Source organism: Corythoichthys intestinalis, chromosome 8 (assembly GCF_030265065.1).
Source record: "Corythoichthys intestinalis isolate RoL2023-P3 chromosome 8, ASM3026506v1, whole genome shotgun sequence".
NCBI classification, from domain to species: Eukaryota; Metazoa; Chordata; class Actinopteri; order Syngnathiformes; family Syngnathidae; genus Corythoichthys; species Corythoichthys intestinalis.
The window spans coordinates 9,457,470-9,482,519 of record NC_080402.1 but is presented as its reverse complement, the minus strand read 5'-3'; the positions used below and the strand labels follow the sequence as shown (position 1 = coordinate 9,482,519).

Genomic DNA, 25,050 nt, shown 5'->3' with positions numbered 1-25,050 from the left:
CATGGAGCCCTAGATCGGGGGAGATTATAAGTGCTCTTGTATGTCTTCCATTTTCTAATAATTGCTCCCACAGTTGAGTTCTTTACACCAAGCGTTTTATCTATTGCAGATTCGGTCTTCCCAGCCTGGTGCAGGTCTACAATTTTGTCTCTGGTGTCCTTTGACAGCTTTTTGGTCTTGACCATAGTGGAGTTTGGAGTGTGACTGACTGAGGTTGTGGACAGGTGTCTTTTATACCGATAATGAGTTAAAACAAGTGCCATTAATACAGGTAGTGGAGCCTCGTTAGAAGAAGTTAGACCTCTTTAACAACCAGAAATCAAGACCAAATACTTATTTTTCACTCTAATTTGGAAATAAAATCTTTAAAAATCAAACAATGTGATTTTTTCCCCCCCTCATTCGGTCTCTCATGGTTGAGGTTTATACATGTTGACAATTACAGGCCTCTCTACTCTTTTCAAGTAGGAGAACTTGAACAATTGGTGGTTTACTAAATACTTATTTGCCCCACTGTACACTAGGAGGTCCCTCTTAGCCAATTGCATACCAGGAATGCTAGGCAATAGCCAATGGCAGAGCAGCTATAAGTATGTTACCATCAGGGAACTCTGGGAGCTGCGAGTACCAGCCATACTGTATTTTTGCCTTTCGTATCCTGAAATTAATTCCTGTAACAAGAAGCAATATTTTCCTGTTGAGGGGAGTCTTAACCTGAAATTTCTGTATGTAGAGACGTTCATAAATAGAGGTACCACTGTAGGTTTTTCCCTGGCATTAAATGCATCGTCTAGAAAATAATACCAACTGTAATTTTCCATTAAAGACAATTTAGGACTTTGATTATGCGGATTTTAAATTTAAGACTTTTTAAGGACCTGCAGGAACCTTGTGAGTACTCATCTTTTATTGGCATTAATTTGCTTGAGTGTGTTTTGAGTTTGACTTGCTTCTGTGGTTTTACTTTCCTGCTAAGTTCAGACAAAACGAAAAAGTCTACTGTTTCACATTTCAATTTATTATCATCACTGTGTATTATATCACTTAGCTCTTTCCTTACGGATGACTGTTCACAAGGGCAGTTCCGCCTCTTTTATGGCCCGAGTCGGAACACTTCCGGGTCCGCTTCATCCACATATTCAGTCGGCACCGTTTAAACGGGAACAAAACATGCCGGGTTATTATAAAAAACCTTCACAGCAGGAAAAAAAAGGTAGATCAGGTCATTTGTAAGAAGATGACACTCGTTCAAAGTTGCATCAAACTATGTACACGTTTCAAAAATATAAAAAACATTGTATTGTAAGACAAGTGTGTTAAATTGTAAGAAAAGTCAAGCGATGACGAGGACGTTGTAGTGTTGTTGGGTGAGTGTTAAAAAAAGAATAGTGCGTGTTCGGTGTGTCCAGCACACCCGCACACCAGACGCTCCCTGCAGAGGAAATAGGACAAAGGTGTTAGGATACCCTGGCCGGTTGTGGAATTTTCTCAAATTGAGTGTGACACCATCAAAAATGCTTGTAAAGAAAGAAATGTGAGATAAGGCAGGAAGCTGTCAGGTCTCGGCGAGTCAAAATTGGACTCCACAAGTCCAAGTAGTCCTTGTCCTCGGTGACTTTTTTAGCCAGTCCAACTGGCGGCTGGTTTTCCTTTCACTGAATGGAGAAAGATGTCTTTTGTCTTCACGTGTGAGTGCTAGGAGCACTTCCAAACACATACGGCAAGACTTCCACCAAAGAACATGTATAGCAAGTTCTTGACTTCGTGCGTGACCTCAAAACCGAAGCCTTCGCCGATCACCACATGCCACGAGCTGCCAAACTTCTTGTCCATGGATTCCTTAATCATTTTGGCGGCGCTCTGGTAACCACAAAAGGAAAAAAAAAAACCATCAGATAGGGAAAAAAGTTTGTTAGTTTGTTTAAAAAAAGATCGGAAGTGCAAAACAATATCGGTATCGGATCGGAAGTGCAAAAAACCTGGATCGGGACATCCCTAATAGAATCCACCATGAATTCTATCGTGCATTAAAGGGTGCTTGAGGAACATGTAAGATCTCAGTGAAAAATTAAAACCGAAGCGAAATTGGACCCTGCAACATGACAATGAACCAAAACGTAACAGTAAATCCACCAAGGACTGGCTGAAAAGGAAGAAATGGTAAGTCCTGGAACGGCATAGTCAAAGCCCAGATCTTAATCCCATTGAGATGCTGTAGGGTGACTTCAAATGGACTGTACATGCAAGGAACCCCTCAAACATCTCACTGCTGAAAGTATTCTGCGTTGAGGAGTGGGTCAAACTTTCTTCAGACATGTCAAAGACTGGTGGCTACAAAAAGTATGGAGGTAGATTTGTGTCTTTATTATTCAATCAAAAAAAAAGTTGCTTCGATCAAATAAAAAGTTGCTTCAATCAAAATATATACTTTCAATCGAAGAAAACGTCACTTCAATCAAAAAAAATGTGTTTGAATACAAAAATAAATTTGAAACTCAAAAAAATATATTTGAAAACTATTTTTCTTTGATTGAATTTTATTTTTTTGATCAAAGTCAAGTTTTTTTTAATTGAAACACCATTTTTGATTGAAGTCATGTAATTTTCCGTTGGGACCACATTTTGGCTAGGACATTTGTGTCTTTATTATTCAATCAAAAAATAAATTGCTTCAAACAAAAAAATATATATTTTCAAAAGAAAAATCACTTCAATCAAATTTTTTTTTTAAATCAATTGTAGAAAAAAAGGTTTGAATGTGAAAAAATATTTGAGACTCAGAAATTCACATTTGAACACTTTATTTTTCATTCAAACTGTTTTCTTTGATTGAAGCAATCCTTTTTGTGTTTGAGCCATATTAGGGGTAGGACATTTGTGTCAAAATCATTCAATCGCAATAAAAGTTGCTTTAATCAAAAAAACTATTTTTAATCAAAGAAAAAAATCATTTGCAAAAACTTTTTTTTTTTAAATATATATTTTTTTTAATTTGAAATATATATATTTTTTTTTATTGAAGTGTCACTTTTTTTGAAAAGCAAAAAGTTTTAAACTTATTTTTTTCAAAGTGGAAAAAGTTTTGAACACACTTTTTTTTTTTGAAGTGGAAAAAGTTTTGAAGGCACTTTTTTTCGATTGAATCATTTTGACACAAAGATTCTCCTTCAACGCTAGTTTCGGTGTGTTTGATTGGCAGGTAGCTGAGCCAATGACATAAAAGTATGAAGCAAGCATAATGGCCACCAGGGCTCCATCCAGCCATCGGAGTCTGTTGGAGTCTAAGCCGAATATAGGGCACCGGTACGGGCGTGTGACATCGGCATTTCACCGGAGTACCCGCAACGGTACGGTGCCCTGTCGTGGCACACTGGTCGGACCCCGATATCACCCCCCAGGCGCTAGGGCCGGCTGTCGAGTGGACGCCCCGCGAATGACACGGCACTCATTCAAAGCTGAAGCGATGGGGCTGCCGGCGTGGACGCCGGCGACTCGCCGGTAGTCCACTCGCTTACTGGGCAGGCTAGTGTCGGGCCACTCGCCGACCACTCCCGTACCGGCGCGTCGCGGACACTCCGGTTGGAACCAATTGCCAACCGTCACGTCAGGGCAGCGGGTGAAGTTCGCCGTGTTAAATCACATTAAGCAACAGGGCACCGTACTCCGGTGAAATGCCGATGTCACACGCCCGTACCGGTGCCCTATATTCGGCTTAGACTCCAACAGACTCCGATGGCTGGATGGAGCCCTGGTGGCCATTATGCTTGCTTCATACTTTTATGTCATTGGCTCAGCTACCTGCCAATCAAACACACCGGAACTAGCGTTGAAGGAGAATCTTTGTGTCAAAATGATTCAATCGAAAAAAAGTGCCTTCAAAACTTTTTCCACTTCAAAAAAAAAAAAGTGTGTTCAAAACTTTTTCCACTTTGAAAAAAAATAAGTTTAAAACTTTTTGCTTTTCAAAAAAAGTGACACTTCAATAAAAAAATATATATTTCAAAAAAATATATATATTAAAAAAAAAAAAAGTTTTTGCAAATGATTTTTTTCTTTGATTAAAAATAGTTTTTTGATTAAAGCAACTTTTATTGCGATTGAATGATTTTGACACAAATGTCCTACCCCTAATATGGCTCAAACACAAAAAGGATTGCTTCAATCAAAGAAAACAGTTTGAATGAAAAATAAAGTGTTCAAATGCGAATTTCTGAGTCTCAAATATTTTTTCACATTCAAACCTTTTTTTCTACGATTGATTTTTGAAAAAAAATTGATTGAAGTGATTTTTCTTTTGAAAATATATATTTTTTTGTTTGAAGCAATTTATTTTTTGATTGAATAATAAAGACACAAATGTCCTAGCCAAAATGTGGTCCAAACGGAAAATTACATGACTTCAATCAAAAATGGTGTTTCAATTAAAAAAAACTTGACTTTGACGTTTTCTTCGATTGAAAGTATATATTTTGATTGAAGCAACTTTTTATTTGATCGAAGCAACTTTTTTTTTGATTGAATAATAAAGACACAAATCTACCTCCATAAAAAAAGTGTCTCACTGAAGTTATTTCAGCTAAAGGGCTATTAGGTGGTAGGGTGTCCTAACTTTTTCCTCAATTAAAATATGCATTTTTTTTAATACATTTGGTTTAATGGGTTAAACAGTGTTAATTTTTGTTGTTTACCTACAATTAAATCACTTTCTTTTCCAGTGATAAAGAAAAACAAGGTCAGATCATATGGTCATATGTGAACATTTTTTAATATAGAACTGAATATTTAATGGGGTGACCTAATTTTTTCATGACTTTATATATTTCCTTTTATTCCCATACATATCTGTTCATTTCACATCGTCACACATAAACATTTATTGTCCCCATAGAACTGTGTTTTGTCTACTTTGTGAATAGCGGAGACGTGTACTGTTTTGATTACAAGGAGTCTGTCTTGTCCAAGGTCACAGTTTTATCCACATTTTCTTCACTCTGCTGTTTTTTTCCACTGTTTTTCATAAAGAGGCTGGCTCTACCCTGCCATAACGACAAATATAAACTGTATGATCTTGAAGGCCGGGGCAGATCGACTTGGGGGCACCTGCGTAGGGCTCTCAAGGACGTTTGTCCTGGCTGGCCAGCTTTTAATTACTCTTTCCTTAATAATGTATTTATTTTAAATGATTATGGCTTTCTTTTTGTTCACGAATTGTGTCGTCATCTCCTGTTCAGTAAGAGCATAAAAGAACCTGTGAAAAGAGAAAATAGACTTTTTTCTGCTTCAACACTCAGACTTTTGTTTTGCTTTATAAAAGCAGCAAGTTTGCAGGGACATGGCCTCTTGGTTCCCTTTTATATTCAGCAATCTTTATCATTCACAGATGAATCCACTTCGTGTGGATTAAATGGTATATATGAATACAATGAGGTCATGGTGAGTCAACCTAAGTATTTACCAAATAGAGCTATTCAAGTCATCTGCTCAAAATTCTTCTAGTTTTATTATCACAATACAGTGGTACTTCGACATGCGATCTTTTCGACATCCAATGTAAAAGTTGAGTCGCCAATTGTTTCTACATCCGACAACATGCTAAAAATACGACGATTTATGACAGCGCCGCAGTTTGTTTTCCCGCAAGACGGACGCATGGCGGATTTTCTTATGAGAGAAATCAACATGGGTTCCATGAGTGTTAGCGCAGGTGGTGAAAAAAAGGAAAAAGGTGACGCTTACCATTGAAATGAAGATGGAAATGATAGAAAAATATGAGTGTGGTGTGCGCGTCCGTGAACTGGCTTGACAATACGGCCGTAGGATGTCAACGATCTCGACGGTCCTCCTCTTACCTCCGTTCGCTAGTCTTTAGTTAAAGTGAAATTTATTATTATGGTAACATCGCGAAAGAAATTGCCAGTTTCGTCAGGTTTTTAATCATTCATCACAGAACTTGTGCAACAAATCACGCCAATTGTCCGCCGCAGCTGACGCTACAGAACACGAAAAGTGAAAGTAAAATTTCACTTCTCTCTATCACGTCAGCTACGCGGTGCGTTCAGGTTGACGACGCAAAACACATCCGCCACATTAGAACCCTATTCGTTACATTATTACAGGTATTATTAACTCATTTGCTTCCAAAAACGTATAAATACGTTCTATTTTTAATTGTTTCAGTGTCCCAAACACGTATTTATACGTCTGTTACGTTGTTTTATTATTATTTTTTTTTTACAACAGACATCTCTGGGTTCTGATTCAATTTAGCTCGAAAGCACAAAGCTGAAAATCCATTTTAAAGTAATAAAACTGGCCACTGGAGGGCAGTAGCGCATTTGGTAAGACCCACAACCCGACTCAACGGCAACGAAAGGCCGGGCCGCATGGCGGCGGAAGACGACCGAAATGGCGTCCAGGATGCCAGGCGGCAGACGACCAAGCAGAAAAACCTAGAGGACACCCGGGATGCCAGGCGCTGGATGACCGAGCAGAACGACCGGGACCACCAGTGCAGCAGACGATGCTGTTGAGTCAGTGCTGCTCGCCGAGCAGACCCCGCAGAGACTCAAAAAAATCCATCTTTTTGAGACAGGCGGCGATGAGGGAAAAGTTAACCCGGCTGTCGCGGCCACAACAGCATCATGTCAGTTAGTTATGTGTAAATAAATTGTTACTTTGCTATCAAAAGCTCTATTCGTCTTGTTGTTTATGTTATTTTGTAAAAGGAAAACATTATTCAGAAGTTTGGGATATAACTAAAGCAAAAAGTAGCTGTATTAAAGTCATAGTTATGTTTGAAATGTATGCTTTCACAAAAAGGTCAATTTCTGTTTTTTCATCAGAAATTTGCAAATAACTCAAACTAAGCTATTTTCTAATGCTGATTTCTAAAGAATGGAAAAAGATATAAACTTACTTGTTTCCTGCTGAAAGAAGAGAGTCTAATCTTTCTTTTGGTGGATTCCATGTTTACATAGCAATAGAACAGAATTTTCTGTGGGCCTTGCAAAATCAGTCAAAATCCAGTAAAACCGCTGGGAGCGAAGGGCCTTGCTCCGGTGAAAATGGATGTGAGTGAATGAGATAATATTATTATTCCGATTTTTATTTATAATTTATTTGTTTTTGCTCTATATAATTCCTACTTGCAATTTCACCAGCAGTATTTATTAAGGATTTAGTGTAGGTTTTCGGGCTGTGGAACAATTAAATGGAATTATAATTTTTTAAAATAATTTTATATATTTATATATCTCATAATTACAATTTCTTATGAGAAAATCCTGCTCGACATTCAACAGTTTCGACTTACAAAAAAGGCCCTGAAACGAATTAACTTCGTATGTAGAGGCACCACTGTATATCACAAACCCCCAAAAAGTCGCATAATAAGTTTTTTCCAATATCGTGTAGCCATACCTTGAACACTTGCCATTCATTTCATTCAATACGATTTTCTGAACTTAACAACAACAAAATGCTACCTTTAAATCACCGACAGAACCCACGTACCTCATTGTTGGTGGCAAATTTTTCACACGCGGTTACACACAACTCCATTGTCTCCACACGCATTTCCTCCGGCATGTCCGTGTGCTGAGGACAAATACATTTATTATCATTTAACACCAGAAAAACCAAGTTACATTTATTTTAGGGCTGTCAAAATTATCGTGTTAACAGGCGGTAATTACTTAATGTTTTTAATTAATCACGTTAAAATATTTGACGCATTTAACGCACATGCCCCGCTCAAACAGATTAAAATTACAGCACAGTGTCATGTCCACTTGTTACTTGTGTTTTTTGGTGTTTTGTCACCCTCTGCTGGCGGTTGGGTGCGACTGATTTTATGGGTTTCAGCACCATGAGCATTGTGTAATTATTGACATCAACAGTGGCGAGCTACTAGTTTATTTTTTGATTGAAAAATTTACAATTTTTATTAAATCGAAAACTTTAAGAGGGGTTTTAATATAAAATTTCTCTAACTTGTACTAACATTTACCGTAATTTGTCGAATATAACGCGCACTTTTTTCCCCCAAAATCAACTTGTAAAATCATGATGCGCATTATAAACGGGTACATGGATGGAGACAGAAATATATATATATATTACATATATATATAAACCAATTTTTTTTTTTTACTGACACGGCCACGTTGTGTTGAAGAAACGTATGCGGCAACCCGTTGCCGACCATTACGGTACGTGACGTCACCATTTTGTTTCGGTAATACTTCACTCTAATCGGCCGAATGATTTCGTCTGTGTTAAATTCTGCTTTTTTCACTCTTCATAAAGCACAGAATTTAGTTTCTTGAACTCATTTGAGTCAACGTTTATTACAGCTCCGCAACTCGGACCATAACAAACGTAAGCACACACACTTCCTGTGTCCATCAACTATACCTGTCCCTCGGGAAACTCAAACCCAAATAACAATAGTTCCGATTGTTACTGTCGTGTCAACAGCGATGAGCTCTCACGGATTTCCGACTTACGTTCTTTCATTTTACCGTATCAATCCATGGAAGAAACATCTATTCATCATGATGAAACGAGCAAGTTATACAGCAGCCTTTAAAAGAAAAGTCACATCTGTTTTGTTTTCTCCTAGATTCTGGTAAGTTGGAGAAGTTGTCGAATCAAATTATTACCTTAAATATTGTCAGTTTATGGTAATGTTTTGAACTACCCATGTGCTATGCTTGTGCTGTGTTTCACCAGTCAGTAAAATGACATTTCTGTATCTGTACACAAGCTCTGTTTTCTTGTATTCTTCTATTTATTGGTGCTAAAAGGGTGCGCGTTATAAACGGGTACAATAATTTTCCCTGGTTTTAAAAGTAAATTTGGGAAGCGCATTATACACGGGTGCGCCTTTTATTCGGGAAATTACGGTATCTTTTAAGAACTACAAGTCTTTCTATCCATGGATCGCTTTAACAGAATGTTAATACGGTTAATGCCATCTTGTTGACTTATTGTCTCAATAAACAAATACAGTACTCAGTGTTTCCCACAGGATTTTAGGAGACTGTGGTGGGAGGGTCTCTGACCATAGGATTTTTTGAAACTGTGGTGGTGGGCTGCATCGGAGTCGGACAGCCACACCATGTCATGCCACGGCGAATTTTTTTTTTTTTTCATTATTTTTTCCCCCCAAGAAGAACCATAACAACGATATATTTGAAATATTTCATTAGCTAGGCTAATGTTATAGCTCTCAGCTACGGTACATGTATGTAAAATGCGTTGCTGAGTACAGCTACGTTACCCTATGTAATAATGCGACTTTTTTTCTCGTAGCAATAGTACGACTTACATCTCGTAGTGACTCAGGGTTGGCAAACTGTTGAAAAGAGCCATATTTGCCCCCCCCCCCCCCCCCCCCCAAAAAAAAAAAAAAAACTGATACAGTATGTCTGGAGCAGCAAAAAATTAAAAGCCTTGTACAAGCCTTATAATTATCAATACTAGCTATATTAGCCTACTATAAAAATGACTAAGTTGGCTAGAAATACATAATTAGCCTTCATGATTAAATGTTTATTTTCCCTGCAGTGGATCCTATAGCGCACCACGTGACTACTCTGTTGTACGATGACACCACAAGTTTAACTTCATTACAATATTAATGAATTGAAAGAATGTTTGTATCATGTTTGTCCTCCTAGAAATCCTATTAAAACAAAAAATATATTTCCCTCCCCCATCTTTTTCCATTTAAAAAAAAAAAAAAAGAAGCTCCGAAGCAGCACTAAAGAGCCGCATGCGGCCCAAGAGCCGCGGGTTTCAGACCGCCGTCGTAGCCCTCCTTTTTTCTTTTTATTTGACCCTCATAAGTACTACATTACCACAACAATAACAGTCCTTCTGTCAACTGACCCATTTACAGGACAGGGGGAATTCTAATGGCCGTGTAAAGAGTTTTTCTTGATTCGGTGAGAAGGTGAATAGTTTTTTCCCCGTTGTTCGTGAACTAAATTTCCACACAAACGAACATCGAGGTACCATTAACTTAGCAAGGAGAGGTAAGAGAGTCATTTTTCGAGTGTCCCAGAGCTCGCGAAATTGTGTGGGGGGGGGGCGCATTTATCCAACTTTCGTCAGCCATAATTGTCTGAAGTTGGCGCGTCGGTGTTGTGCCGAAAAATAGCCACTCCACGCGAAATGTCCCCCCGACGGGAGCGCCCACACGTCACTCGTACAAACAGCCTTTTCTTACCAATCGATGGACACGGAAACTACGTTCTTGTACCGTGAATATGTATCATTTTACTCTGCTTGAACTAATACATACTTTACTGTGACCAACGCTCTGAAAATAGAGCAAGGCTTTATTTTGGGCCCCGTCTCTCCGCGCAAGTTCAATCAAAGTTTTCTTTCCGTCCACCGCTCACTTTCGCCGAAAAGTCCGATCGAAACTATTGTAATGCCCCGGATATGGGGAAGAAGGAGAGAAGTCTGTATTTGCTTAACCACTCGATTGTGGTAACAATAATAAAGAGAAACAATAACAAAATAACAGCGGGCTGCTACGACATGCGACCGCTATCTCTCGCTATCTCGCTCGTTCTCCCATTCTTCCTACTCGTTCCCCTTGCGTCTCTTAAATAAATAAATAAAATACTACTCTAAAATGCTGCTCTCGCTCGCGCGGGTAGTAGAGTGGAGTGGGCTACAGCTGACTGACGCATCTGATTAGTATCTTTTTTTTTTTTCGGGGGGGGCGCAAACGAGACTGTGACGGGCCCAAACGAGACTGTGGCGGGCCGCCACAGTCTCGTCCATTAGTGGGAAACACTGGTACTTATGTACTGTATGTTGAATGTATATATCCGCCTTGTGTCTTATCTTTCCATTCCAACAATAATTTACAGAAAAATATGGCATATTTTATAAATGGTTTGAATTGTGATTAATTACGATTAATTAATTTTGAAGCTGTGATTAACTCGATTAAAAATTTTAATCATTTCACAGCCCTACTTTATTTGTACTTGCATGATAGAGAAACAGGACAGCGCTCTCATGCTAGCCATCAATTTCCTACAGCACTTCTCCTGTTCAGAGTCATGGATACTAGCCCAAGTGTATTCCATCCAGCTGACTTTGGGGGTGAAAGTCAAACCTGTCTACATGACTTTGACAAGGATTTACACCGTGCTCCTAAATTATTAGCATTTAGTCACTTTTGAATACCTAGTGTAGGAAACTCATAATTATAATGTGGTTTGTAGGTATCTTTGTCATGTCCTTCTCACACTGAAGGTACAGTACTGTGATACAACCTATAAATGATGAGATCACCACTCTCCTACCCTGATGAGAGGGAAGCTGTGTAGTCTCTTGTAGTCGGCCTCTTCTTTCTTTCCCTCGCCAGTTCCAGCCATTCCGTCTCCCGTGAATAGAAAACAAATATACCATAAAAATGGTACATTTCATTTGTTTAAACACGAATGACTCCTGTGGTTTGACAAAACAGGCGGATAAACTAAGCAAAGCAACAGCATAGACGAGCAACCCAGCTAGCTTAGCTCTTAGCTTCGTAGCGAACAGGTAATATTTAATAAATTGTGTTTAACCAAACGCATGTCAACGAGTCAAGGGTTGTTAACGGTGAGTAGAAAAATGTTCGGTGACTTACTCGGGAGGCGTTTGGACCGCTGGAAAAGTTCCACTGTTTAAGTCCCAGGGTCGGTTGTTAGGGAGACATTTTAAACAAGAAGTAGATGGGCGATGGAAGCTCCGCCTACTGATGATTCATCGTGTTTCTAGTGGCTCACTGCCTTGTCAATCAACGCATAGATATAGTTTATAAGGTAAGGTTTCCGATACTCGCTGTGAGCCAAAGGAGATGGGCATTGTCACTTGTCGGCCATTTTGCGTCGGAGCTATTCGAGAACAATTTTAGTCATAGGAGCGTGTATTTTGAAATAGCTTTAGATTGCTCAATTTTCAAACGGCTTGTTATTCATAAACTTAAGAGACATGGTGAAATTACTGCGTACTTCAAAATAATTACATTTTTTTGAAATATGTATTTTTTTTTTTTTGGTAGTATAAAATCGTTTAAAATTGTAAATATTAACATGATCACGTTATTGCATTTTGTTCTAAACCAAGCCTTTAGTATATCTTGAAAAATCAGCGAGCTAAAGTGTATTTTAGGAGAATAAATCAGAGTTAATCACCTCGAAGAGGCGTGAACTGACGCAAGATGGCCGCCAGTTACTTATACAGCCCACTCCGCTTGTTAACATCTAGCCTCATGTATGTTCTATGTTGCCACTGTTTCCTTATATTTGGTTTGCCAAAATGTGGCACGCAAACTCAAACCAACATTACTTCAATCAAAAAAGTTGTTTAAAAAAAATAATAAATCAAAGAAAAATATTGTTCAAATGCTTTTTTTGAGTCTCAAATCGATTTTTGCATTCAAACACATTTTTTTTTATTGAAGTGACTTTTTTTGATAGAAAATATATATTTAGATTGAAGCAACTATTTTTTTATTCAAGCACATTTTTTTTGACGCACATTTTTTTTTGACTGGATAATAAAGACTCAAATCTACCTCCATAGATAAACAGCAAATATGTTTTGTTAATATTTTCATTTGATCAGCATTTAACTGTGATTATTTTTGTTCATTATTTTGTTTTAATATTTTATGAAATTATATATTTCTTATACTTAGAAAAGAACATGTGATGTTTCCCTGTTATGACTTTACTACAAGCACAGACTGTGCATGTCTCTGTGTGCATCTACCCTATTTAAGCATCCCTCTTGCTAAATGTGACCGACATTGAGCGAGAAACATCTGGACGAAGTCCCCAGGTGGATTTTCCTAACCCCAAATTGGTGTGGAAAATTCCCGTGTTCTCTTCTGTGTTTGTGAATTCATTTTAATCTGAAACAAGTACTCCCTCGTCTGTGGATTAGAGTGGATAATGAATCAGTGGACAGGCAAGTAAACAAATCACATAGTAATAATGTTCTTCATCTTTTGTTTAGGCTGTTCCAGGCTGTCTGTCTGCTGCTGCAGTGATGCAACCTGGTGTTGTCAAGAGGTCAGCACACGTAAATGTGAATCTCTGAGTGTGACTTGAAAACAACTCGTTAATCAGTGTCATGTTCAGACTAAATGTGTGGCACCAGATGTCATAATTTGGAGGTCAAATGACATACTGTGAATCCAAATGACCCAGTTTGATAGTGACGGCAGTCACACCAAGCAAGGCAGATTCTGTATAATCTCTAATCATGGTTATAATCATCTGTTTTTAATGTAAGGATGAAAAACCTACCTGAAAAAAGGTAAACTGTCAAGGTTGCAATGTAGAGGAGCACTCAGAAAGCAGACCACTGCCTAAGCAGCAAAATTTCATTCAGCCCTTTGACCTTTGACATCATGACCTCAAAATATAAACACCTTTTCCGTTTCATATTACAAACATGTCCTGCAAATTTGATAATCATCCCTTTATTGTTTTTTTGAGTTATTTCTTATGCAAACATACAAATACAATTTTTGCCCTTTGACCTCATGACCCCAAAATGTAATGACCTCTTCCATTTCATATTACTAAGATATTCTGCAAATTTGATAATCCATTTATTTGTTCTTTTGTATGTTTTTGAGTTGTCTCAAACTCTTACGAATAAAATTGTTGCCCTTTGACCTCAGGACCCCAAAATTTAATCACCTCATCCGTTTTCATATTACAAACATCCTGCAACTTTGATAATCATCCCCTTATTCATTCTTGAGTTATCTTGAACACAAACATACAGAACCGAGCAGAATGAATAACCAGAGGAGATTAAAGTGCCTGTGACACGAAAAAGCATGTTTATTTCATAATACACGCTGTATTTTATGCTCCTGAATGAAATGAACCGCTTGGATGTGTGTGGAAGCGATCGCTATATTTATTTAGTTTTTTGAATCCCGCGCCATGAAAATAAGTGACTTCCGGCAACAGTCTCGAGTTGAGAAAGAGGGCGCTGTGACGTGTACAGAGGAAGGAGTCCTCTTCACTATACAGCCATACTGTTGTATGTGAAGGACTAAGGATTCAGCTGATTTTGCGGATTAATACGTTTATTTTTCGTATCACGGCTGCAGAAAAATCTTGCTGTAGGAGGGAGAGGTGTGTGCGCCTTTTTGGGGTTTCAAAAGGTCTGGCCAAAACAAGCCCTACTACTGTGGGACCATGGGATATACGAGGAAGTGAGTAAACATCGTGTTTTGTATAATGTCAAATACTGGGATCATTTTAATATGTAGGTGGCTTGCATTTTGTGACATGCTCCTTGTCTCCTCGGCCGACGACCGGCGGCTTGTCGCACATCCCCCCGCCGAGAGAGCACTACTAGTATAGACCCCGATCACCAACGTCACACAATCACGTGATCGCTGTATTGTGCCGCCATATTGTCCATCATTGTGTGTCCGTATTGTCATTGATCGTAGTTTCTAAAGGTAGATTCACTTGCAAATTATGGAAGCCCCGGTGCTTTCAGACGCTGTAAATTCATTGAATGAGTTGCATAAAAACCGTTATTTGGAAAAGCTTCGGTCGATACAGTCGCCAGATCCATATTTGATGCCCAAACCGATGTTTTTTCCCGTCCGGTCCCATCCCGTGCATCAGAGCTTGTCCTGAGACCACAAAATTTCCACTCATACTCCAGTTTATGTCACGATGAGGAGTCAGGTACCCAAAATCGGCTGAGTGTCACCGTTGTCACGATTGTAAAATGAAACTTAATCGACAACGGGCCGGTGTGTGCCGAAAAACAGCTGCCCCGCGTGAAATGTCCCCCCTGACGGGAGCGCTTATTTATTTGCCTGGCTCTGCCAAACTATTCTCCCTGTATTTTTCAAACACTGAGAGAAATAGTCTGGGAACCATCCCATTAACGGCCTTTTCGATTAGGTACAAAATCAATCGACAAATCAGATTCGTTTATTTGCGTGACGTGTTCTTAACGAGCAACGTCACTCTTGCGCGTCGAAAGTCGTCTCCACAACACAGATGGTCAACGGGATAACCGAGAACCTGTTCCAATCCGCGGTAAATTCTGTTTTAAATTACCAAAAACACATCGACACGAGTCATTGACAATAGTCTGTCTCGCGCTAGCCATGTTGGATAAACTCCGCTCTCTTCGTGTGTTTACTTCCGCGCGCAAGTCCCTCGTGCTTCCGTCGTCAGTTAATAACGTCACGTCTGCCCGTCGCTGATTGGTCCACTCCGCTGTCTGTTTGCTGTGACTTGCTCCGCCCTGGAAATTGTATCCGTGGGAATGGTGGCCAGAATCAATAGCTGGAACAGCGTTGAGTCTGGTGTACCAGGCAACTTATTTATAACGCTTTATTGACGTGAAAACATCAAATGTTTTCATGGACGCCTTACAGTAATGGATTTAGGACTGGAAGATCAGTTTTAAATAATTAAATTACACAAAATATTAGTACTGTATTTTGGAAACAAATCATGGACTGGGCCACATAACAATCTTTGAACATAAATGTATTAGTCAACAAGTTTTCACGACCATATCCCAATGACAATCACACAGGTATGACATTTATTAGTTCAAGCAGAGTAAAATAATACATATTCACGGTACAAGAAAGTCGTTTCCGTGTGGGCGCTCCCGTCAGGGGGGACATTTCACGCAGGGCGGCTATTTTTTGGCACAACACTTCTTGCTGTGCGACCGTGGCGACTAGCTTCGTAGTCTCCGTCTGATGATGTCTGCGATCGTGTTGTCATCATACTGATGTTTTCGCCGCTGTCTAACAGCTGTCGACACAAACGCATCATGGACCGAGATAAAACAAACCGTGCTGCTTTCGAGATTTGCCTTTTTAACAATGGGCACACAGCAGCTACTAAAATGACCGTTTATCTTCTGTGTTACTGCAACCAACCGCCACACATGCCTTCACCATTTTGATTAATCAATGTTAACGATTGTCAGGAAGGTTTTTGGGTTCGTTTACTAGGCGGTGATTCCTTAGACAAGCAGAAAAACACGCAGTAATAGGAGGAATGTACGTAGCGGTAATATGTAAACACGATGAGCTGACGGACAATATGGCGGCTCCAGTCAGGGGGGGGCGGAGTTGTGACGTCACGTGATTGGGGTCTATACTCGGCTTATTCCCCTCTTCAAGTGCCCGGTGTTCTGTCAAATTTTCCGACCGATCAGAAATTGCAACTTTGAGTTAAAAATAGCCGCGAATACAGCGATTACAAAGTAAACTTTCTTTAAATAAAGGACTACTTACATTTGATCATGGATTGGCATGTAAATGTTCAGCAGTCATTGTCCAGATGCTTCCTCGGCGACCTCTCCTGTCCGTATTAGCAGGGGAATGAGCTGTAAATTGCTCTCCGCTGGGCGGTTTGCCGATCAGCAAAGACAATCGACAACCCAGTCGTCATGTGAAATGATCCGGGCTCGTTAAGTGTGATTTTCCGCTTCGAAGACTTTGAAGCATCACTTGGTTTGGGTTAGCATGTAGGCTAGCTGTCACGCCTCTTGGTTTGTTTACATTCTCCGAAGCCGGGGAAGGGAAATGATATAAGCCCGATTTAGGTGGCATAAAATATCGTTCAGGAGGTGCGACAGTAAAGGTGAAGTCAACAAGTTTGACCATTATGGAGTAAATCTGCCATGTCGTCTTGAATAAATGCATTTTTATTATTTCATGTTCCATTTAGCACAAGACTGTTATTTGTAATGACTAGGGTTGTTCCAATCATGTTTTTTTTTCTCCCGAACCGATCCCGATCGTTTTAGTTTGAGTATCTGCCGATCCCGATATTTCCCGATCCGATTGCTTTTTTTTGCTCCGGATTCAATTCCAATCATTCCCGATAATTTTTCCCGATCATATACATTTTGGCAATGCATTAAGAAAAAAAATGAATAAAACTCGGACGAATATATACATTCAACATACAGTACATAAGTACTGTATTTGTTTATTATGACAATAAATCCTCAAGATGGCATTTACATTATGAACATTATTTCTGTGAGAGGGATCCACGGATAGAAAGACTTGTAATTCTTAAAGGATAAATGTGACTTTGTATATTGTGACTAAATATTGCCATCTAGTGTATTTGTTGAGCTCTCAGTAAATGATACTGTAGCTATTTAACTGTTCTGCCCAAATGCATGATGGGAAGTGCAACCATGACTGTGCGTAGTGGTACCAATTGATATATCTTCTCTGCGTTGGGAAATAACATAGGGTGTTAAGAAAAAGATCAATTACTACCTTTCTTCCCCACATTGCTTCCCACGATATTTCTAATCGTAGGGAGAGGGATTGTAAGGCTTTAGCCAATTAAAAAAAAAGGCTCCAAAGGCTGCCAAAATTCACTCGACTCATTTTACGCTGCCTTTTAGCTCTATAGATAGGTAAAACGGCGCCATTACAGATTGAACGCGATAATGCGTGTGTGGGTCGTGCAGCGCATGCGTTAATTGCGTTAAATATTTTAACGTGATTGATTAAAAAAAATAATTAATTACCGCCATTAACAGGATAAATTTGATAACCCTACCTTAAGCCTAAACTAAAGACTCTGGATAAGTGTAACATATTATGTCTGTAACGTTAAACACAATTAGAAAACGATTTAATTAAAAAATATATATATATTTTAAAAAGTCATGTCCGATATTTTTTTGCCGATTCCGATACTTTGAAAATCACGTTATGGGACCCGATCAATCGGCATCCCGATCGATCGGGACATCTCTAGTCATGACCATGCCATTTAATTAGCTATTGGGGAAAATTCTTGGATAAAAAGAATATCCTGTGAAAATATTGGAGTAGAGAGACTGAAACAATGACATTTTGCGGCTCTCTTCGTCACGTTTTCCTCGTTCTGAATAATTTCCCCCTCAACGGGCTGACTGGTCCTTCTCAAGCCATTTATTTAGCTATTGGGGAAAATACTTGGATAAAAAAATAATATCCTGTAAAAATATTGGAGTAGAGAGACTGAAACAATGACATTTTGCGGGTCTCTTCGTCGTGTTTTCGTCGTTGTGAATAATTCCCATTCAATGGGCTGCATACTAAATCAGATGAAATCGTGACTCCGCTGACGTCATCCACCTGTTGGGGACGCTAGAGCCCTATAATGGTAGGCAAGGCTAACCGGCAGATTAAAAGACTAATTTGTCGTCATCTGCGCTTTGCTAAATTGTTGTATATAGTCGAATCGTCTCAAAATATGATTCTAATTCACATAATAATCCTATTTAAAGTTATCCTCTACCTTAAATACATGTAGGCTTTAGGCAATTGTTCTCTTGTACTAAAATATATTGTTAGAAACACATAAAATATAAAAATTTATAATATTTAGAACACATTTTGACCGATAGATGGCGCCATGTTTTGCGGGCTCGCAGTGATGACGTAAAGGGGATCTTTCCAAATGTGTAGCTTATACAACAATTGCGTACTGCTGCCTAAACTCGCCAAGTAAAATGCCACGATGTGCTGCTTTTGGATGCAATTTCCAGTCAAATTGAAACAAGGGGAGTGACGTGAGTGGTCAAAGTGGAATTAATATTTTTTTGTGAATAAATGTGCATAAATGGAAGCTTCTCCCCCTTTTGGTACTTTTATTCACGTATCCTACCTACCCCGCGTTAAAATGTACAAGACATGGATTACACTAGATTCCAGGATTTGTTCCCGTCAGATGACGAATTTAATGAGGACAGTTAGCACACGACAACTCTGGATGCTAAAAATCTACATAATTATACTGGGATAAGTTTGAAAACGCAATAGCTTACCTTGAGGAACATAAACCGGTGTTCTCAACAGCATACACTCTCTAGCTCCATTGTCATTGAGACGCACTTGCCGCGAGTACATCACCAGTTTTTCCCAACTCGTCTTATCAGGTACTGTATTTCCTGCTCTCATTTAGCCTTTGCTGCTCGTCTTGTGAACGACCGACAGTGCTGTCCCGCTCTTCACTTTTCCGATCTGGTTCAAATTGGAAGGGCAGAACCGACGACATGTTGGGGTAGCTAAGAGTGACACGCTGAAAGTTTGGCAACGACCCAAGTGACATCACGCACTGCGACGTAACAAGAATGGCGACCTATCACTTAAAATAATTTTACAAACTTTGTTAAAACGAAAATATTAAGAGGGGTTTTAATATCAAATTATCATAACTAGAGATGTCCCAATCAATCGGCATCCCGATCGATCGGGTGCGATCACGTCATTTTCGGAATCGGCAAAAAAATATCGGACATGCCTTTTTTTAATTTTTTTTTTTTTTTTTTATTAAATCGTTTTCTAATTGTATGTAACGTTACAGACATAATGTGTTACACTCTTCCAGAGTCTTTAGTTTAAGCTTAACCCTTGAGAGTCGAAGGACGCGCCGGCGCGTCCTCAGCGCACGTCGTCTTTGAAGCACCCTCGCGTTTTAATTACGTCACCCACATGCCGTTGGTTGGTCTCGTTTTAAAGTGCGGAAGTTGCGGTTTACTCTCGTTGTTATTTGAAGTCAATCGACCAACTAAAACGTGAGATATTGTCATTTAAGTTTTATAGTTTTATTGTCCTCTCAAAAAAACATTAAAACGCTGCATGGATCATTTGTTTATGTCTATATTTCCATCATTTCTTGTCCTTTTTCAAAACGGAAGCTCCATGAAAAAAACACAAATCAAACGAACCCTTTCGAAGTCACAGTGGAAGCACAAAATGCGTTTTTTTTTTTTTTATAAATATAACTGCCGTGCGAGGTTCCACCGAACGAGAGGCAGGAGTGTTCTGACGCAGCGAGGGGGCGAGCGACGGCCGTTTGAATCAAGCAAGCGGGCGAGCGACTTTGTGTGACTTTGAGGATGAACGGAAAACTAAATTTAGCGCAACCAATTGTGCTTTTTGATCAACATGAGGAAGAGGGTGGTCCAAATTCGTCATCATCGTCTTCTTCGGAAGAGTCCTCGAGTGAAGATAGTGACGGATTTGAACACGTGGGTGACGCCATCGACGAGCAGAGGTAAGCCAACTCACTTTTTTTTTTTTTTTTTTTTTTAATGCTGTAAAAGTTTCTTTTGATATTGCAAGACAAAGTTAATTTTGATGCAATATAAGTGCGTGTTTGTGTATGTAATAATAAAATGTGCATATCAGATCAAAGTATAATTTGTGGTCTTCTTTCTATATGAAGATTAGGGATGTAGCACATATTCAGCTACGGTATTCTTTCTATTGTCATACATATAGATTTCCATTATTATTTATTGCTGTATATATTTTTATTTTATACTTTATTATTTTCATAAATACTGACTTTTGTTTCATGTACATTTATAGTGACAATGAAAGTAAAGTGAAATGAAAATGGAAGGGTGGAAAGAGGACCGACACCCCATGGAAGTGTGGGCTGTGATGTAGCCCTGTGTCTAATTCCAGGACGAAACTGCTTTTCGGAGTGGCATGCCTGAAAAAAATTTAACTTGTTTATTGTAAATATTTTTGAAAATACTTTTTTCCCCAATGTTATATATATATTTTTTTTCCCACAATCAGTCTTCTCAATTTGTGTATATAAATGTGTGTTCAAGAAGCTTGATTGTGTGTACATAGTTTTCATCAGGTGATGGGCCGCAATACCTAAACTCATAAAGAGATGGCCTCTAAACACTTTTTGTGTTAGATGGTATATTTTTTCACTGTTCTTCACTGTTTGGTCTGCTGTATATAACCTGTTTTGACTAGAGCATGTATAAATGCAAAAAACGCCTATGGCTATACCTGTTGTTTATGTTGAATTGTCAAATAAAAGACTATTTATTCTAAATTTTTTTGGTTGAATGTTCATCCTAACATGTTGAATAAATATTACAAAGTTTCAAAACGGTTCGTTACGCATGTTTGGTTGTCAATTGGACATCAATATTAAAAATTTTGACAAAACGATTTTGGAATTTTTGGTCTTTTTGGGCCCAAAATTATGATTTATAATTGGTCAGTGAAGGAAACAACAGTTTGGACATGAAGTTCAAGGTGTCACAAAAAAAGGGACCAAACCAGGCCATCGTAAACAATTCTGTCTTTGAAATATAAAGGCAACTTCAAAGGCATGCAAAATCAGACGAAATAGGCCCAGACCTTAAAGGGTTAATGTAGGGTTATCAAATTTGTCGCGTGAACGGCGAGAATTAATATTTTTGACATTTATCACGTTCCAATATTTAACGCAAGTAACGCATGCGCTACATGACCCACTCGCGCATTGTCGCATTCAATCTAAAATGGCGCCATTTTACCCATACAGTACATAGAGCTAAAGGGCAGCGTAAAATGAGTACGGTGAATTTTGGCAGCGTTTGGAGCCTTTTTTTTTTTTAATGGCTAAAGCCTTACAATCCCTCTTCCAACGATTTAGAATAATCGTGGGAAGCAATGTGGGGAAGAAAGGTAGTAGTTGATCTTTTTCTTAACACCCTATGTTTTTTCCCAACGCAGAGAAGATATATCAATTGGTACCACAACGCACAGTCATGGTTGCACTTCCCATCTTGCATTTGGGCAGAAGTTAAATGGCTACAGTATCATTCACTGAAAGCTCAACAAATACACTAGATGGCAATATTTAGTCACGATATACAAAGTCACATTTATCCTTTAAGAATTACAAGTCTTTCTATCCGTGGATCCCTCTCACAGAAAGAATGTTAATAATATAAATGCCATCTTGAGGATTTATTGTCATAATAAACAAATACAGTACTTATGTACTGTATGTTGAATGTATATATTCGTCTGAGTTTTATTCATTTATTTTTTTTTTTTTTCTTAATGCATTGCCAAAATGTATATGATCGGGAAAAATTATCGGGAATGATTGGAATTGAATCGGGAGCAAAAAAAAAAGCAATTGGATCGGGAAATATCGGGATCGGCAGATACTCAAACTAAAACGATCGGGATCGGATCGGTAGCGAAAAAACATGATCGGAACAACCCTAATCATAACTTTTACTAACATTTATCTTTTAAGAATTACTTGTTTTAAAGATCGAGACTTTTTTTATCGTGTCATATGCACTTTAAATGTTAACTTATGAATACAAACGCCTGAGGAAGGCTGTGAACTTCTAAACATTTTTACCACGAAAGACAAAAACTAATATTTCATCGATGACTTGAATAAGAAATAACCCAAGTGGGAGGAAGCCAGAGTGAGATAACACAAGACTGTAGACACACTGTCTTCATATACAGTATGTGTGTTTGTGAAGGAAGCGCCAAGATGGAAAGGTCAAACAAAGGTTTATGTAAAGTGTGCTTGCCTGCAGGAGAGCCAATTAGTGAGCATCTATAATTCATCAGTAGGAGATACAGATTGTTAGGCGAACGAGGACAGGGAAAGGGGGAGTGAAGACCCCGTGTGACAATTACTGACTTGATGTCTCAAAGACTCGAGACATTTCGACTGATGGCTCGATAATTGTGCTGGGAATCGCAGAGGAACTTCCGGCATGATATTGTGCTAATTACAAAAAAAAAAAAAGATAGAATAGTGGTTGGCAGGTCTGTCTCAATATAAAAGTCTTTTGAAAACCAAGAAGGAGCTGAGCAGCAGTCTTGTGATGATGTTAGCTGATTGTGCGCCATTCACAACCTGGAAATATCAGAGGTCGGTATTCAAATTCAGGAAGATTGGTCAAAATCCAACTCCTCAACTTCAAAAATGTTTTATCTGGTTTTAGCATCCAAATTCATTTTGAATGGGAGGGTTGGCATTGTGAGTGGCAGTGAAATTAGGGATGTCACCATTTCTCGACAACTACTGTACACAATTAGCAAATAAATTGACTATTTTGATCGTTGAAAAATCATTTAGCGATCTTGTTAGCCCCAGTATTGTCTAAATTATCTTTATGAGCCTCTTAATAGCATTCCCCTACCTATTTTTCTTTCTATTTATTTTGCTTTTTAATTTAAAAAATTTTAAAAAAACAAAAAGCATTTTTCAGCCATTTTTGTTTATTTTTGATTTTTATCTTTTAAATATTTACAATTTTTTTGTAAAATATTAAATGGTAAAAAAAAATAAACATTCTCTTTTCACTCATTTTTTTTTTAATTTAGGATTTGATTAAAAAAATATTTTATTTATTTATTTGATTTATTTTATTCTGTTAAGAAAAGGGAAGAAACATTCTCAGAGTTCTTTTTAACTTTTTTTTTACTAACAAAGGGGAAAATGTCCTCTTTTAATCCATTCATTTTTTCATTATTTTTAATCTTTTATGTTAAAGAAAAAAACACCAAAAACAGTAAACATTCTCTTTTATAAATTTGTGGATTAAATAAAAAAGCAGAAAAAAAAAACATTTTAATTAATTTATTTATTTTTTAATCTACTCTGTTAATAAAAGGGGGAAAACACTGACTATTCTCCAGATTTTAAATAAATTATATTTTAGCATAAAAAATTAAGTCAATGTATACGATTGATTTCCACGGGCCGCACAAAACAATGCATCGGACTGTAATCTGGCCCCCGGGCCCTGACTTAGATTACTGTGTCATGCATGATCGGTTTCGCAATCGGTAACATAAAACCCTGATCGGAGCGTGCCTTACTCGACAGCATTTTGTTGAAAAACACACAATCAAATCGAACAAAAAGAATTTAACGAAATCTGCCTGATTCCATGCTTTACTTCAGTAGAAATTAAGCTTTTCCTTTGGGGCTTTGTCCACTAGGGGGCAACGTAATACGTTTTTAATAGATACACAAAGACTGCATCAACGAAACTCATTTAAGTGCAGTAATAGTCATTTTCATTCAGCCCCAATAACGTCTGTCTCTGCAAGTCTATAATGAGAATAGTCGTACGTATCAGTTGTTGTCATGGCGACCAGTTTTGTTGCTTCACTGTAATTCACAAACAAATCCGCGGTGATGTAATTTATTGACAGTCCAACTACAGATTCACAACAGCTTTGACTTGCTTGTAAAGAGAGATTGAATTGGCACAGCTTGTGACATTCGACACTGCTAAGGTCTTTATGATTTATAATTAAGTTCAAAATCGCACAAAACCGGAAACCTGCCAGGAAGCTGACTCACAATCCTGGCGAGAGAAATCTAGCAATTCTTTAAATGTGAAACGCCAGTATGTTAAAGAGCACACCTCTTTTGAAGATAAGCTTCCTCCTAAATTAGAATTGAGAAGGTAAGAAATTAATAGGTTGAAGCAGTCATATCAAGAGTCAAGCAAGGTTATTGTTAAATCTATGACACGGCAACAAATTGCAACGGAGTGCTCACTCAGAGTGTCGTGGGTGGTGGCCAAACATAAGAAGTCGTTCTCTAATGGAGAAATAATAAAAGAGTGTATGACGAAGTGATGACAGCAATCTTCAAAGGGAAAGAAAAGGAGGAAATGACAACAAAAATCAAATCTCACTCTCAGATTTATAAACCACAAGACCCACTGAAGAACTGTCTGATGATGAGTAAATAGCTTTGTAACCTCCAAATGCCATTTCTGTCATTGAGCAATGTTTTATAGTTAAAGTTACTGTCAGTAATTGTTATGTTTGCACCTTAATGACAGAGCTTGTCATTTGTTCTGAACAAGTGAACAGCAGTCAGAAGTCCTATGATCACACCGGTCAGTTCAATCATGTGGCATCTTTAAAGCACTGTAAAAAATTAATAAATTAATTTAAAAAATAACTATTTCACATAGAGAACTGCCTTCAAATTTATTCGAAAGTGCAGATTTAGATTTCTCACAGTTTTTATTTGACACCGACAGACCACGGTAAAACGTAGACATGATCATTTTAATTTCATTGTAGGAATCATGTTTGCTCCACTAGAGGGCACTCATGCTCTTTGGATCAGTGATGTTTCATTTCTGTTGAATTTTCTAGTCGGAATTCGGTCATTTTTGTGGTTTTTTTTTTTGGGGGGGGGCTAATATGAT

General features: G+C 38.3%; 1 protein-coding gene across 3 annotated transcripts; it reads right to left on the bottom strand.

Moving 5' to 3' along the window:
* Positions 1-481: 481 nt before the first annotated feature.
* LOC130919931 (dynein axonemal light chain 4) lies at positions 482-11,785 on the bottom strand. Of its 3 annotated transcripts, none has more exons than XM_057842603.1 (4): positions 11,657-11,785; positions 11,331-11,407; positions 7,513-7,596; positions 482-1,860 (listed from the first exon to the last, which is right to left on the bottom strand). In XM_057842603.1, the coding sequence occupies exons 2-4, from the start codon at positions 11,400-11,402 to the stop codon at positions 1,696-1,698; spliced, it is 321 nt and encodes a 106-aa protein (XP_057698586.1). In that variant the 5' UTR covers positions 11,403-11,407; positions 11,657-11,785; the 3' UTR covers positions 482-1,695. The 3 variants fall into 3 exon arrangements, with proteins under 3 accessions (XP_057698586.1, XP_057698587.1, XP_057698588.1); XM_057842604.1 differs by having other exon boundaries at positions 11,331-11,410; positions 11,657-11,757; XM_057842605.1 differs by having other exon boundaries at positions 11,331-11,475; positions 11,657-11,756.
* Between the last annotated feature and the right edge of the window lie 13,265 nt (positions 11,786-25,050).